General features: G+C 38.1%; 1 protein-coding gene across 2 annotated transcripts in view; it reads left to right on the forward strand.

The window, feature by feature from the left end:
* CDK14 (cyclin dependent kinase 14) overlaps positions 1 to 17,150 on the forward strand; it is a 316,058-nt gene that overhangs the window by 129,280 nt on the left and 169,628 nt on the right. For both annotated transcript variants that reach the window (XM_080385509.1, XM_080385510.1), the window contains one exon: positions 4,250 to 4,344. In XM_080385509.1, the coding sequence (XP_080241635.1) occupies positions 4,250 to 4,344 (95 nt within the window). The remainder of the gene's footprint in view (positions 1 to 4,249; positions 4,345 to 17,150) is intronic.

Below are 17,150 nucleotides of genomic sequence, written 5' to 3' on the forward strand. Positions count from 1 at the left end.
GCATTAAATTTTGTCATGCAGGGTTGTAGGAAAGCAAAGTTATTTGGTCATAGTAAATTATTTTAGGTGGGTGAACTGAAAAATAGCAAAGTGTAGATTTGGGGACTGCATTTCTAAGGAGGAAATTTCTGCATATTTATTGCTGCAAAACCAACAGAATGCTGAATTCCTGTCTCTGTGCTAGAACTGTGAGCAGCATTCTGCACACAAGAAGTCCTGCTGTGTGGGAAGTGGATGAGAAGCATAAAGGACATTGTGCTCTGAGACCAAATTTAAAAAATTGCCATAGAAGATGTATATATGGAAACACAAGTTGCTGGAAGGGAGGCAGAACTTACGTACTTTGTGCAGGCAATAAAACACGTCTGCATATGTTTGTTCAGAAGACATGATGAGGGAAAAACCCTATGAATGTTTCCTCCCTAAAGCTGCCTTTCCAGGAGAGCTCAGACACTGTTCATGTGAGGAAGTTGCCACTCCGTCAGAGAGCACCATTGTGATGCAGAATGTGACAAGCACAGAACTTTACAGATACGGTGTTTGGCTCTGAAGCAAAACAAATTATTTGTTTTCATGGGAAATGGTGAGCACCGGTACGTTGTAGCCCCAGAGGTCACCTCAACTACTGTATGCTGAGCAAAGCAGACTTTCTTAGCTATACTTTTTAGAAAAGCGATGGGAATATCATAGCCTTTGCATATACTGTGGAATCTGAGGAGGTATCAGCAGCTGTTGTACATTCCAATGAGTATAAGCAGTATGAGATTGACTTCTACTGCTGAGAAAGGCTTCCAGGTCACTGAAATACCAGACAATTAGAATATCATGGGTGATTCTTCTATCTGGAGCTGCAGTGGAGATACGTGATTTTTCACAAAGTAAGCACAAGATGATAGTCAGGAATTGCAAGACTTAATTGATTGTGGTAGGAAGATCTGAGAACCGTAACTGATGTTCAAGCTTAATGCGCTTGCCACATCTGAAAGTACCATCTCTGCTAGTGCTGCTGGTGAGAAGCTCTTCTTGCATGAGGCCTGGGAGTCGACAGTAATGGTTCTTTTGTTGATTTTGACATACAGCTGTGAAATCTTACTTTATGGGCATGCAGGAATAGCCTTTTTCAAAACACTTCAAGTCAAGGCTGATCTTAAAGTCACAAAGCTTTTTTAATGGAGTGTCAGGCTTGAGCTGATGCTGTAAACTGTGCAAAGCACTAAATTTACTGATGCTACTCAGGTTTTGGGTAAGAGTTGGCTGCAGTCCATCTGGCTTGGCTTGCTTGTGGAGTGAGTGTACTTCAGAACCTAGCTCATCTGCGAACCGCAAAAAAATCCTTGACCAACACAAGCAATAAGGCAGCTTGCCAGAAGCTCATAATAGATCAGAACATCCCCCTTTTTGGAGGAGAAGTCTGTGATGGTTATTCAAGCGAATACAATGCATTTCCTTTAGGTATGCAAATATAGTTATTAGCCCTTGACAGGGAAGTGCTGAGTATTGGTACTTTTACTGGCTCAGGTCATGAATTTATGTACAAGTCACATAAATTATAATCTTGGATGTTGTTAATTATTGAAGTATGTCACCAATTCCTTTGCCCTGTTTTTTACTGCTAGAATTTGCTGTAACGGAATGTGCAAACACAGGTGACAGAAGAATGAGGAACAGACTCATTCAAACACATATGGTGTTTTGTCCGAAGTGTTTTAAAAAAAGCACTATAACCTTATTTGCTGCTGTGACTCCTTTAAACTCTTTGGGGAAATGAATTAAAAGTGCTGCCATCTGTTTTTCATACATATTTAATACTGAGGGTAGAAAAAGAATGCCAGCAGTTTTGAAGCAGTATTACCTAATTTTGTTTTTAAAGATATGTGCTAAGGATACAGGGAAGTACTAGTATATTGGTCTCACTTTTGTGAGTTGCTGCAATACTTTTTCAACAATATTTTAGTCTTTTTATCTCAAAAGAAAACAACTTGCTGTGAAATCTATGGGTGATAATCACTGGATGGAGATGGCATTCTCTGGGAGAATTACTTTGTTGTAGAAGTAACATCAGGCACAGCAGCACCTCGCTTCTCACTAAGCTCCAGTAGCAGCTGCACTGACAGCTTCAAAGATGAAGCCAGGCCTGTCTCAAGCTGATGCTGATAGATTCCATGGACTCTTTTTCATTCTCTTGAATGTGAATTCCTGGGTTTTGTCTTTGAATTAGTGGAGTTCATCCAAAGTTTTATCCCCTCCGACCAAAAAGTTGCCCAAAAGAGGAGGTATATTTGTTGTTTGTTCTGAAAGGGGATGGATGTTTCTGGGGAAAAAAAAAACCCACACCAAGCACCATCAGTTCATATTTCATTTTGTTTTTAAAGTACTCTGTGGAGGAACAGCTTTCCTATTTCAGACAACTTTTTATTTTTTTAAAACACCATCCCCCCCCCCCCCCCCCCTTTTTTTTTTTTAAGCAACGAAGCAGTATTTTTGCAAAGACAGGCACTCTCCAGTATGAGTCCTAATAGAAGAGCACACGGGGTAATTCTCTTACTTTCACCAGTTACGTTTGGTTTCTCACAGTATAAATCGATAGTGGAACTTCTTATTTCTGCAGTGTAAGATTAGTGCAATTAAGATGATTTTGTTCTCTGTGCTGTATTATTTACTGTATTTCACTTGGTCTAATGGAGAAGACAGAAATCTCACCCTGCAGGTGATGTTTTGTAGTTCTTGTAGTATATGGCAGATGTTGAATACTGAGACTGTAAAAAGGGAGAATTGGACATTAGAGAAGATAAATAAGCATGGGGGAGGGGACTGAAGAGGAAAGACAGTATTTGCAGAGACTTCAGGGTGAGTTGCTTTCAATGTACTGTTTAAGCTTTAATGACCCATATACAGATTTTAGCAACAAAGTAATGGCCAACCAGAGGAATTCAAGGCCTCAGGTGATAATCTGAACAGCCAAAGCTGACAGAGGTCATAAATACTACTACAGTTTGATACAGCTCTGCTAAGAGGCAATTTTCATGTTCACAATCTCTCTTCATGTGTGGTTATTTGACAAGGTTTGAGGGAAGAGGTGGCAAAAGCTCAGTTACTGCAGGTGAACTTTTCTTGGGGTTCCCCCAGGTTAAAAGTTCTTGTTTCTGGCAGAAGGTACTTTTCAGAACAGTTGTCATTATTTGTTGGTGTTCCGGTAGCAATTTTTTATTGTTGTCCTTTAAGAAACGCAACATATCCATACCTCAGCCTGATGGAGCACCCTCCAAAGGACAGCAAGAGGTAATAGTGCTGTGGAAGCTCTCTAGCTTCCATTTTGCACAGCAGTGGAGTGAGGCAGACATTTGGTGTTTCATTATTTTCTTTGACAAAAGAAGGGTGACAGAAGAAAGTTCCACATTATTTGGTACAGAAATATGCCACTCATTTGCATGTCTTTGTATCTATTACTTACTTTGCTGGGGTGACTGATAGTCCTGCTCAGATGTGTGCATGAGATGGCATGCCACCAATGACAGAATGACATTAGTAACAACACATGGCTTGTCAGCATATATTGCTAAAATATGCCATGTCTTGTGGAACATGAAATATGAAATACAGTGTGAACATTAAAAATGTATTATGATGTAAAAGAAATTTAGAGAAGGAGATCACCTGGAAGTTCACTAAGTCTTTGTCAGTAATCTGAAAACATGAGCTAGTGCCTTTAAAAAAAACAACAAAAAAACAGGTGAGAAAATACCATGTGTTTATTCTCATGAGCTAATACAAATGATTCCATCAAACCTGTGCTGTCTTTTGAGAGAAACGGGAATTATTGCTTAAAACACTGCTTTTAGGATAGTTGTTGCACTTCGTTTAGAAAGCAGCTCTGTTGTGTTGGATAGGAAAGATGATGTTTTGAAAAGACATGCTTGACCTTTGTTTGAGACAAAATATCTTTGGTGTCTGACCAGATGTTAGTGATTGATCCACTTAGGGGAGGCTGCGTAAGGAAAGAATCTCTATCTATAGCTCATTTTTGCCTTGAAGTGAGGTTGAGTTTGATGAGCAAGGTGGAGAAAACAGCACTGAATGGGAAGGCATGATCTTCAAGCACACTCAATGTGTAGAACTCATGAACATAGAAGATAACTCAAGTTGGGTTATGAAACTCAGATGTCAAAAAAATCATCCAGGTCACTAAAAAAAAAGCCAATCAATGTAATTTTGATCCTTTTTAAGATAACATGTATGTTTTGCTTTTCAGCTTCTCTTTTGAAAGGATTGAAACATGCTAACATTGTGCTGCTTCATGACATCATTCACACCAAGGAGACCCTGACACTTGTGTTTGAATATGTGGTGAGTAAAGTAACTAATTTCTGGATACGGTCCAGGGTGCATTGAAGTTGATAGAAAAGCTCTGCTATTGAGGTCTATGGATCAGGCCAAAATAACCCTTTTTTTTTCTTCAGGAGAGTGGATGCCATAAGAGATGATGCTTTTTTTTTGTAGTGGAATAGGCTAAAAGTGAAAGGCTGGGCTAGACCAGGTTCAGAGGTGAAGTGGCTACTAGGGCTCTTGAAGGACCTTATACTGGTTAGATGGCTGTTCAAACTGGTTCTTTATTCTGCTTCCTTGTTACAATTTATTAGAGCTTTTTCTTTATTGATGTGATAGGTTAACTTTAAAATAGGTGAGGATAATGTAGATAAGGAGGAGGACAGGACTGAAATGTTTAACAGGTAATAAAGCGTGTAGCAAGTTTAAATGGCTTCTGTTATGCCTGGCTTGCGCATAGTGTCTTTTTATAAGTAATGTCAGTAAAAAAGAAGTCTGGCACATGCAATTTAGAATTTTTGATTATTTTTTTTTTGCTATGACTAGTTTTTTATGTACTAATTAAAACTTCAATTTACATAGTACACAGTGTAATGATCTGATTGTGTTCAGAGTGTTACTTTCCAAAGTCTTGGGCTTGGCCTCCTAATTAATCTTTTTAGTTTATCTAAGACAAACATATGGCATTTTTGTAGAACTACTTCAGCATTTAGCTGTGGAATTATCCAATGTACTATTATAATTAACATCCTAATTTTCACAGATGGGTCCAAGAACATGCAGTTTAAAAGAAACAAATTTGTTTAGAGAAGGTTAGGTTTTCAGTATAGTATCTGTTATTGTGTTGTAATCAGGAAGACACTGCATTTATAAAGTACAGTGATTACTAGTTTTAGTACATCCCTACTTAAGACAGATGGAATTGTTTTGGTGTTTCTTGGGAGTATACCTTAATTTTTACATGATAATGCATACGACATCTTGTCTGGAAAAGTCATTCACCTTGTCTATTTACATGAAAATGCTACAGTGTAATAATGTGGGTGTTCGGCTACAGAAGCCTACAGGATGGTTGCATGAAGTACATAGTTTTTTACCTCAGGTATAGAAATATTAATGAAAAATTAATTCCTTTTCTTAAAATTGGTGATTCTTCTGCTCCTGACTTATACACTGAATTAGCATGGGAAGAGCCTTGATATTTATTTTTATGTAGTGGTCAGTTTAGACTTATTTATGAGCACATCTTGCAGTCCCTTTTATCAGCAGCTATTTTTAACTGTATTCATCAGAACTGGTTGAAATATGAGATCTGCAGATTATTTCTCCCTATAATAGATGTTTTTGCCTATTATACTAATGTTCAATTTCTGGATTTTACATCTGGTAGTGGTGTTTACAGCCTGGCTCCCAGCCACATGTTATATCATGTTGCTGTCTGTGATAAGCATGACCACGAGACTATAAGCTTCCTGCAGTGGCTGGTTCTTGTGGATTCACTTAGTTGTTTGTTTTTCAACAGGGTGCTGTTGGGATCAACCCTGCTGGTGGCTGCACTTTTTAATTCCCACATTGTTTGGTAGCTATTGAAACTGTTTCAGGATCTCATTTAGCAATGGTTTCTAGCAACTGATCCAAGTGTAGTATTTGAGTATTTTGGCTGGTGGGCAGAGTCAAGGTGGTGTTCAGGAAGAAGGGGAGGAATGCATTGTTCTCTCCGGCCAGCCTAAGGACTGTATTGTAATGATGTAAGTTGCTCCTGTGCCTTGAGACAACAGAATTGCTTAACAAAAGTCTGGTTTTATTGTTAGGTAATGTAAAATTTAGGCTGATCAAATAGCTAAAGCCATCTGATAATGCTGTCCTACTGCTGGAGAATGCTTACGTAACCTGAATTGAGTTCTTGTGGGTGTGCATCATACACGTTTTAATTGCATGATTGCAATGACCTTTTTTGTTCCTTTTGTCAAAGAGCTCTCACTCAGTTCATAATACAAATGTGCAGAGGGAAAAACTACAGTTGCCCATTCCTATCCACAGATTGTGGCTGGTTGACTATGCAGTCCAGATGTGTAATTGGTGTTACTGAGCTCTGTGTCTGTAATGTCTATTTTGGTTTGTTGTTTTTTGTTGGGTTTGGGTGTTTGGTTTTTTTTTGGTAACACCTGTACATGGTTATGCCATTAATTAGTGATTTGTACTGAAATCAGTAGAAATATTAGTGTGATTAAAATTACACTGTAACATACTTTTTTTTAATGACTGAGGCCTAACAAACCTAGAAGGGGTTGGATTTGATTGACTTCATAAAGTAACATCATGAAACTGATAACATTGTTGCCATTAATCACTATTGGCCATTTCAAACATAATAAAAACCATCTGAGTGAGATGTCATGATTATATTAGGGATCAACAGTTAGTGATCCAAGAGTTCTAAGAAAATGGAAACTTTGGGTCGCTAGGTCGGTGACGATCCATTGGGAAATTAATACTGATGAAACATCTGAGGTTATCAGAGGTGTTCTGTTTCAGCGTTGACCCTGAAAGAGTAGAATGAAATTTAATTTCATGTAGCACCTTTCATTGCAAAATGCATTGCAGTTACAAGATAAAAGCTGATAGCAGAATAGCCTCTGAAAGGAAACAGGGCAGTGATTAAATTCTCTGGGTACCTCAAATTAGAATTTTCTTTTTATATGGAAGTCTGTTAGATGAAAACATGACAGAGCTTTTTAACTTTAACCTTGCTGGTCCCTAGAAGCAAGAAAAGTCAATCTTTAAAAATTCTATCTGACAGTTGAATCTATCTGACAGAAGTTCATTTTCCATGTAAACATTTTGGTGGTGAATGTGAAGCTGTACATTTCTGTGGAAGAAAAGGGGGACTTGCTTCTTTTGAATGAAAGAACTTAATTGAAAATATTTTAGTATATACAGTAGCTTGTTAGTAGGACATAATTTCTTTGTATGCTTTGGTAACTTAAATCAGCTGTGATTATTGTTGGTCATTCAAGCGTACCAAAAAGGGAGCTGAGAGCTCGGTTTTGTCACCGGATGACTGAGAGCCATTGCTCATTACCTGAGGAATTTTAAAGATGAACTGCTTGGAATCATGTTTATAAAACCTGAAGGGCTGATAGTCTTTCATGTATGAATGGTAGAGGAAATGGTTTCTGTGTAGTTACCTGAATGTATGAAACAAGATCTGAAACAAAATGTGAAATTTTGACACATTTTGCATATGGTATCTGAGACTGCAATGACTTCCAGAAGAAGAAGGTCAGTTCAGCTTTACAGTTCAATGGACGAGTATGACTGTTCACATCAGTTTTGTTCCTCTCCTCTCTAGGCTCTGTTAAGATGTTAGTTTATGCGACCTTGTGGGTGTGCCAGCTGTAGTGCAAGTGTCACTGATATAGCCAATTTTGCCAAAGGAAGTGATGAATTTTACAGGTGAGATCTTTGAAGATGGGTTCACATCTGTTTGTTCTAAAACTATCATTAGCTGCTACCATTTGTTCCTTCACTTACTTAAAAGGAACATGACTGTATTTTGAAACACTTCATTGCTGAAAGGCAGTCCTAACCAATACATATTACTACAGGCTTTGTAGAATGCTAATGAAGTTTTTAGTATTATGCATAATTACTTAAGTATGTTATTATCAATAAATGAACCAGTAACTTGTCCTATTCCTGGCATATAAAAGTGAGCTTGTAAAGCCATACTTTACATTATGCTTTCAATATTTATGAACTAGATTTGAAACAAGAACAGATACATTTATAGTTGGAAGTATGAGTCATGAGTAATACTAATTCTGCCTCAACAGTGAAAAAGCTCTAGACTAATCTAATAGTGTAATTTAAACCCAAGCATTTTCAGTTACTTTGACTATTTTAATTTTTGTGTATGTTTTTTCTTCTTTAAAATTACTTTCCATTAAAGAAGAAAGTTTTAATTCTCTTTGCTTCATTACAACAGCTAAAAAATACAATGAATTGGCTTAATAAAGTTTTATTAGTTACATTTTCCTCCCATTTCCTGTAAGAAAAAAATAGGTGTGAGTTTCTAATTTTTATGCTCATTGCAAATTGAGATATATACTGTTTATTGGAAGTAAGAGTTACAGAGCATGAGATTTTGCGTTTGTCATGGGACATCTTAGAAAAGTATTACACAAGGAAATGGTCAATGCTCATTATCTAAAAGGATCAACAATTTCTGCATTGAAAATTTTGAATTTTTTAGAACTTTTGATAATTTGGATTAAGCACTTTACTGGTTTTTTGGTTTTATTTATTTTATTAGGGAGTGTGTATTGACACTAAGGGTAGGATGGCATTGCTCATTTGTGAAAACAAACAAAATAATCCACATTGTTTTAGTGGATGAGAGAACAGGGGAAATCAGTGGAGTCCTAGAGCTGCTTTTGAGCTTTGATCCCTAGGACTGTTCAGCAATGCTTACTACCTAGAGGAAGTTAGGGAAACTGGGCACAAGAAGGAAGAAGGGGTCTTTTTCATCCTTGATTGAGAGTGAAACTTATTTGGAGGCTGCATTACCTTATTTTGGTGTGAATGTGAGACGATAGGTAATTTTCTGCCCACTTGATGTCCAGGAGTTTGGCCAGCCATGGTAAGCAAACAAAGCTCTGAAGCAAGCCAGATGCCTTTTGGCAGACAATGCTGCTTGCCATGAACATGCTTGTCTACCCTGGGAAGGAGCGGAGCTGCTGAGGTCTCCCAGCATGGGAGCAGTTGAATTTAGTAGTTTCTATTTGCCTTGACCAGAAAAGGAGCCATTCCCCTATTGGTTTAACCCCTGCTTTGGGCTCCAGGCTTGCCCCAAGTTGGGCTACTTAAATTGAAGTCAAAAAGACAACAGAACAAGTCTGAGAGGAAGCAGAGCAAAAGAAAATCCCCGTACTGCTGAGAAGAGGCCGTAAGGGAATATTGCTCTTGGGAAAGCCTTGTTTTTCAAGTTTTAATGAGCAGATCAGTGACAGGAGCTGCTGCTGTCCAAATATAGGTTGCAGATGCAAACAAAGTCAGCTTTGGGAGGTAAGGACTGAGAAGAGATTTCAGAAGGAAATTGCTTGGTGCTTTGCTGAAAGGTAAGGACTGTGTGCCAGACACGGGAATCAGCAGGAAAGGGGGAATGAGAAATTGTATTTAAATTGTCGTGGTTTAACCCCAGCTGGTAACTAAGTACCACACAGCCACTCACTCAGTCCCCCCTCACCCAGAGGTATGAGGAGTAGAATTGGAAAGGAGTGTAAAACTCGAGGGTTGAGATAAGAACCATTTAGTAAGTAAAGCAAGAGCCATGCATGCAAGCAAAGCAAAGCAAAAAATTCATTCACTATTTTCCATCAAGAGGCAGGTGTTCCGCCATCCCCAGGAAAGCTGGGCTCCATCATGTGTAACGGTTACTTGGGAAGGCAAACACCATAATGCCAAATGTCCCCCCCCTTTCCTTCTTCTTCCTCCAGCTTATATACTGAACGTGATGTCATATGGTATGGAATATCTCTTTGGCTAGTTTGGGTCAGCTGTCCTGGCTGTGTCCCTTCTCCATTCCCTGTGCCCTTCCAGCCCTCTGGCTGGCAGGGCCCAAGAAACTGAGAGGTCCCTGACTTGGTATAAACATCACCCAGCAACAACCAAAACCATCAGTGCACTATCAACATTGTTCTTACACCAAATCTAAACCACATCACTGCACCAGCCACTAAGAAGAAAATATCCCAGCTGAAACTAGGAGAAAATATAAATAAAAATACTCCTGCTAGGCTAAGAAGTTTACACAGGTCTGGTGGGAGGAAGAAAGATGATACTCATCATGCTGACTTTGCAAGATCTCAATCAAAGGTTGTGTAGACTTCATACAGAGGGTACGTACTGATGAAGAGATGTGTGAATAAAATTAATCAGGATTTACACCCAACAGATAGGAGGCTGTGTGTATCTGAATTTTTATTCTTTGTACAATATGCTGATGTTTTTTATAACCTTACAAAATATTGGTTGGATTTGCACTGTGCTTTGCACCATTTAATAATTTGCATCTATTATTTATTCTTCTTTTTATTAACTACTGGTAAGTGTGTTCAGTGTAAGTACTGAAAAAAACCACAACAAAATTAAAGCATAAAAAACATTCAGAGCTCAGCTGACAGATGGAACACTGGAAATCGCGTAAGATGTTCTATCTACTGATAGGTCTCAATTATTTTTTCCTAAATTACAGATAAAAATTCCAAATGTCATTGTAGTGCATTAAAAACATATACATGTAGTAAGATGCCTATGCCAGTGATAATGCTTTACTCAATACAGGTAAGGCCACCACCGAAAATAGTAAATGTGTCCACATAAGGAAAACCTGAATCAGGTGGAGACCTGAGGGGGAAAGAAACAAGAAAGAACAAACATCTAGATAAAGGCTTCCGAGGAAAAGTCAAAAGTAAAGTAGGGCTGGTTAGAGTTGGGGGGAAAAAGGATGAGATGGTTACAAACCTTTAAATATCTAATATAGAAAGACAGTGACTTGTTTCTGTGTCAATGGTAAAGAGGGTAAGAAAATCTGAAATTGCACTAAGGAAGAGAAAGATTAAATTATATGAATACCTCTTTAATGGTAACAATAGTAAAGCACTGAAGAAGATAACTACGGGGTGATGGTTTCTCTAATACTGGCTGTCTTTAAGAACAGTTTAGACATTCATTGGAACATCAGAATGACATGTCATTGATAGTAGATATAGGTAAGTTGATTGTTTTTTCTTTGAGAACCTTTCTATGTGTGTCTTTCTGCATCTTATTTTTTATCAGTTAAATATGAATACTTGTAGTCTTTCATTGAAGTTAATACACCTACTTTCCTGTATCAGGAGTTGAAGAAAAAAAAAAGTTGATTTATTTAGTACTTCAAACAAAACTAAAGAAAAATGCTTCTAATTTTAGTATTTGTTAGATTTTTTTTGTTGTTGTGTTTTGGGGTTTTTTTTTAGTAATTATGTTGTAGATTTCTGGACAGCCTACCATCAGTAATATTCTGGTGGCACACCACACATTCCTTATCTTTTAATTTCAGTAATAAACTGGCGTTGTCCAAGTCCCTCTAAGGTGAAACCTGACAGTATCTCAACTTGCACTAGAGACTTGTCTAATCTAAACTTTTTTTTCTCAGACCCTTTAATAATGTGGGTTGTAGCTGCTGCTTAATTCCTCTCAAAATGAGAAGCACTGATTTATTCAGTGCAGACTGAAACAACCAAACAACCAATCAACCACCAACCCAAAACCTGGCTGTTTGGAGAGTGATGATTGCCTTAATTCTAAATCTAAAAATAGATTTTTCATTCCGGAACTAGCAGTATGCAGCTTTGTGCTAAAAAAACAGAAACTTTGGGTGAGCGATTCTGGCAAAATAACACTAAAAATCCTGGAGTCAGAATGAAGAGATCAGTAATTGCAGATGTCATTATAATATGTTTATAGTTTTATGATATAAAAAATAATTAAGGAATGGTGAATAAGAGGAATCAAGCTTGAGTAATAAATAGAGTCAACACTTGAAAGTTAAAAAGGCCTATTCATTTTTTGGTTTTTTTACTACTTTGAGTAAAGAGGATATAATCCATGGAAGCATCATTTTTCTTTTGTGTGCCTTGCAGCCTGAAGTGCAATTTTCCCTATAAAATTTTTATTAATCTTTCAATCATGCATGGGCAGTTAAGATTAGGAGGCAAGGCAGAAAATGGTCACTCAGCCAGTGTGAAGAGAGGTCTACCATAGGATGCTGAAGCTTTTAGAGAAAGTGTTTGCACTTCTCTTTTCCTGCCCTGAAGATTTTTTTTTTTTCTAGCCCAGCACACCACCATAGCAAAGGCTCTTGTGCCAACTCAGCTTGTGTAGGTATGTCTACATTATCCACAGCCGATATTGTGCCAGTAGTAGTGTGGATACTTGGCATGGTGTGGCTGTATGTGGATTGTCATCCTCCCTGCAATGTGTGTGCTCTGTTTACGTGGTCCTGGAGTGAGTATTGTCACCATGAGCTTAGTGGTATCTGCCATGGTCCAACAAGAAACTTTTTGTAACTTCAGATTGATATTTTATTTTTTTTTTAAATATGTGGATATAGCGGGTGTAATGGTCAGTGCTGTGGAAACCTAATGACTTACCAAGTTAAAGAGAAAGTGAACATGCACATGTACTGCAACTTGCTCAGCTTATAAGAATTGTCCCAGCCCTTTGTTGACTTTGGGAACTGTAAGTCCATCACAGTCTACACAAGTTGATGATCTGCTGCTAGGTTTTCATCATACTAAACAGAAATTCCTACAGATTTTTGAGGTGTCATTCTTTTGTTAAAATAATCCCATGAAATTAAGTGTTTATTGTCTCTTTAACCTGATTTACTAAGAAAACAAGGCTGATACAGTTATTAAGGTGGACAGAGAATAAGGAAAAGGATAAACTGGCTTCTTTAGAAAACTGGATTTTGTTGAAGACCTCTTAGTTCATTCAGCAGTTCTTTCCACAGCAGTGTGTATTTCGCTTGTCAAGAATCAGGGACCAGATGAATGAACAGAGATGTGCAATGAACAGAGACTTTGTATCAATAAATACATATTTTCTACTAACAACCAAAAGTCAGGCAACTGTGCATTCCTTTTTCTTTCTGGGATTTTCAGGTAGGTTTGTGTATGTATTATGTACTCCCACCACCAAACCTCCTTTTCTATATATTATTGTTAATGTGATTTGAAGTATATTTATCTTTGTTGACAGTGTGAGAGAAATCCAAGGCACTAGAAACATCTGTTAGCAAAATTGTTTTCATTAAAGGTGTCTTGTGGGGTGTTTTTTTTTCTTTCTTGAATCCCTAATATATATATTTCCCCTGCTGCTCAGCCCAGCTGGTGCTGTTGCCTTCTGCTGTTTTCCTGGAAGTTGCTTAGGTATCACCCAGAAATAGCTTGTAGGATATTTTGTTACCATGGCTAACACCGCATTTTCTCATAGGGGGAAAAGATTGCATTATACAAAGCCATAGAAACACTTGAAAATGAGAATCTATGAGACTTGAAAATACCAGCAACATGAAATTAGTTTAAACCGTGGTGCAGTAATCTGTAGAGCACTTAGGTTGGAGGATACATGTCATTTAAATAGAATTAAATTTTCTTTGTTCTCCTGTCACTTCAAAGTACTCCTACTGCCTATGCTTTTATTGGTAAATTATATTATCAGTTTAAGAATTTGTTGGTGACAAAAGGGAAAGTATTTTAGTCAGTAGAACTGCTAGAGCATAAATAATGTGTGCTCTCCTTTGAACAGAGAGGAATGGCTCGCAACAGCCTCGTTGGAGCAGCACAATCTGTCTGCTGCATGATGGCATCGCTGGCAGCCAAATACTCCCATTTTTGTTTTAATGGAAGGGTTCTTTCACATTGCTGGTTTTACATGATGGGAATGCGGTTGGAAATGCTTCCTGTTCCATTCACAAGCCCCAGGCTCTCCGTGCATTTCAGCTTCAAAAATGACAGCTGAAACCAATTAGGCAGAATTATGGGACAGCTAAGTCACATGGAGATTTATCATGACTGAGGAAGAGGAGGGTAAGAGAATGTATTGCATGGAAAGTAGAAGTGACTAATTTAATTAGAAGAGAATGACAGTCACATTATTATTATGGAAAAGGGCTGGCAAAGTGAGCTCATTTCATGTCACTGGCCATGGCTTTGAAAGGAGACGTCCTGCCCTTTGTCTGAATATGTTTTATGTTTGGTAGCAGTCTTCAATTTATGAGCAAGATAGCTGAGCAAAATAGTTGATGTTAAAGCAAAGCACTGAGCATATCTGAGGACAGTCATAACTTGTGGTCTACTCATCTATTCATAATTAGAGCTCCTTCAAGAGGAGAAGGGAGGAGTCTGAACCATCAACGTTTGCCTCGTTTTTTTTCTGTTTGCATGCTTCCTTTCTCCCAGAAGTAGGATGCAATGTATATAAACCTTGCTTCAGCTGTATAAATACCAGGCTGGATTCTTTTCCCTTCAGCAGATGCTTATACACAGTATACTTGCAAACATAAACATGCACGTGTCTGTAACACAAACCAGGGTCTTGCTGAGTAGAGATGACCTTCATACACTTATAAACTGCCACGGGTATAAAGCAAAACCCAGTTCATTTCTTTGTGTGAGCCTGGAGACAGTATTTCATAAGGTAAATGAAACTTCTTGTGCTATTGTCACGGTGGTTGGTGGTGTGGGGGAGAAGTGAGTGAAAAACTTGACAGAATGAGTCTGAGCAAGCATGCATTTTCCTTTTTTTCTTTTTTTTTTTTTCATATGGGGTGTTTTCTTGTTTTTTGTCCCAGGCTTCAGTTTGCATAATCCTTGTAAAACTGTTGGTTTTTAGACTCTGAGCAGTTAGGTTGGATACGTAACTTAATATCTCCATTATTTTCATGTAGCCGTATGAGTTGTGATACTTGTCTCCATCATAGGGAGGAGAATATTTGAAATTAATTGAAACTTGGGTCAAAAGTAGGCATTGGCTGGTGTGCTTCTACGTATAGTTTGAAAACAGAGGAATGGTTGGACTAGCGTAGCTGAGCGTGAGTTTTCTATTCCCTGTCCTAGGAGACATTGTGCCATCTCTGATCTAACCAGAAATCATGCCATCTGCCCCAGAAAGGTCGGGGGGTTCCTAGTGAAAGTGTAGTTACTTGAGTTGTGCACTGAGGAAAGGGGTTGTGTTTTAACTTGGTGAGAGAAGGTAGCACAAAGGCTTGATAGAGCCTTCTCAAGGATGTGTAGCTGTGTGTGTCAGAATCCTGAAGTCAAGTCACATTCCTGGAGCAGTGATCTTCCGGCACGATTTAATAAAATACAAGTATTTGAAGAAATAAGATGACAAAATCCACCTCAGGTTGCCTATACTTATTTTTAATTTCAGCCAAAATGGCCAGGATATCTTAAACCTGTAGTGGAGAACCCTTACTCTAAATACTCAAGCCTTACAGCATGGGCTTGGAGTGTGGAAGATGGGTACCCTTTGTGCTGTGGGTGGTGCTGAGCTATTATTTCCAAAATTGCCCCAAATGTGGTCAAGTGGTAAGCTTCAGAAAAATTGTGATTTGTACTTAAAAACTATGTATTTAAGATTCCCCCTGTCCTCTCAAAGACTTGCTTTAATCTTGCACTTAAGATATCATAGATGGCATCCCCGGAGGAAATGAGGTTGTTCTCAGGGAAGCGAGGTTGTTTCTCCAGGAGTTAATAGGGGGAGGAGAGATCAAATTGCTTACTTAAAGCAAAAGAGATTTTGCACAAACCAGGTATCTGCTGGGGTTCCTGCCTCATTCAGAGTATCTTTTCAAGGTAAGGCAGGTAATACTACTGTAGAGAACTGGGTTCCATCCCTGCTGTGTTGGGAATTGTCATCACCATCACAAATTGCTGTTATTGCAATTCAGATACAACTGACTTCTGCTATTCAGCATAAGATTCTCAGTCTCCCTTGCAAAAGCATTATACACTCACAGCTGTAACTGAAGTCAGTCAAAACAGAGAAGGCAAAATTGTGTGAAATACTATGAAAAGTCAAAACCAAAGTGCTTTAAATGGAGTTGGCCAAATCAGTGATATTTAGAGACTTTTTTCTCTTTGCTTTGCTTCCCTACCTGATAAGAGAATAGTGCCACATCTCCCCTGGATTGCTATGGAACTATTTTATGTTTGTGAAGTGTGTGAATAGCATAGCAATAAGCAGGTAAGGAATGCCAGTGAGATTAATATTTTTGCCTTCAAAGTAGTAAATGATCCAGAGACTGCAAGCTGTGTGAGAATGGAAAAAAAAAATCCAAAACATAAAAACAGCACAGCTATTCTGTAATCAGGTAACTCCTATTCTACTCAGTGAGTATGTCTAATCCTGTGAGGGGAAAATAGAAAGTGATCACATAATGCATTTAAAAATTTATCATAACGTACGTTTATTGGGCGAACAAATAAAAGGTTGGATAAACCCCATTAATTCTGGACTTCCCTAGCTTTTGAGTTCTTCACTATGGAAACTTGATTTATTTATTGTTTTGTGTAGCTGTTACGAACAGATTAGTGCTAATAATACTTGTAGGTATGGGTAAACTGGTTGAGTGTTAAGAGCAGGAATTAATGGGATTTTGAATTTAAGCTCAAATAACATGTTCTGACAGCATGGCATTAGTTGTGGTGATTTATGTGTGTTGGAGATTAACAGTGTGGCTGATAGTTATTAAAAGATGCCTTGAAGCAGAATTGGTCTAGCCAGGTTTCTGTGATCAGGTTGCATGTGACAGATACTTGTCATTACTTGGAAGTCTCTGTACTGCATTCCCAGTGTATCCTGCTTCCCTGTGAGGTGTCCTCACCCTCTGAGACAGTGGAGAAAGAACTGTAAAAGGTGTTGGTTGGTTTGTTTCTTGTCTTTCTGCCTTGTTTCAGCATAGCTTTATGTTATTGCCAGAATATAATTGTATCTTGCATTTTCCTTTAGAGTATATATTTTATTAGATCAAGGTGTTAACCACAGTAAAGATCCTGGCATTGCGAGCATGGCATGCTGTATCTGCAGCCACTGTTCTACTTGGGAAAGCATGTTGCCTTCTACGTCGAAGTACAGTGTTAAGAAAAAGACTCCATTCACCTATATGGTACCAATTTCATGCAATGCTGTTAGAAAACTGCTTTCATCCAGTTTACTGTTTTCTTTTTTAATGTTTTCCTGAAACTTGCATTCATATTGTCTTCTTCAATGTCAGC

The sequence above is a fragment of the Falco punctatus genome (genome assembly GCF_963210335.1).
Source record: "Falco punctatus genome assembly, chromosome: 4".
NCBI lineage: Eukaryota > Metazoa > Chordata > Aves > Falconiformes > Falconidae > Falco > Falco punctatus.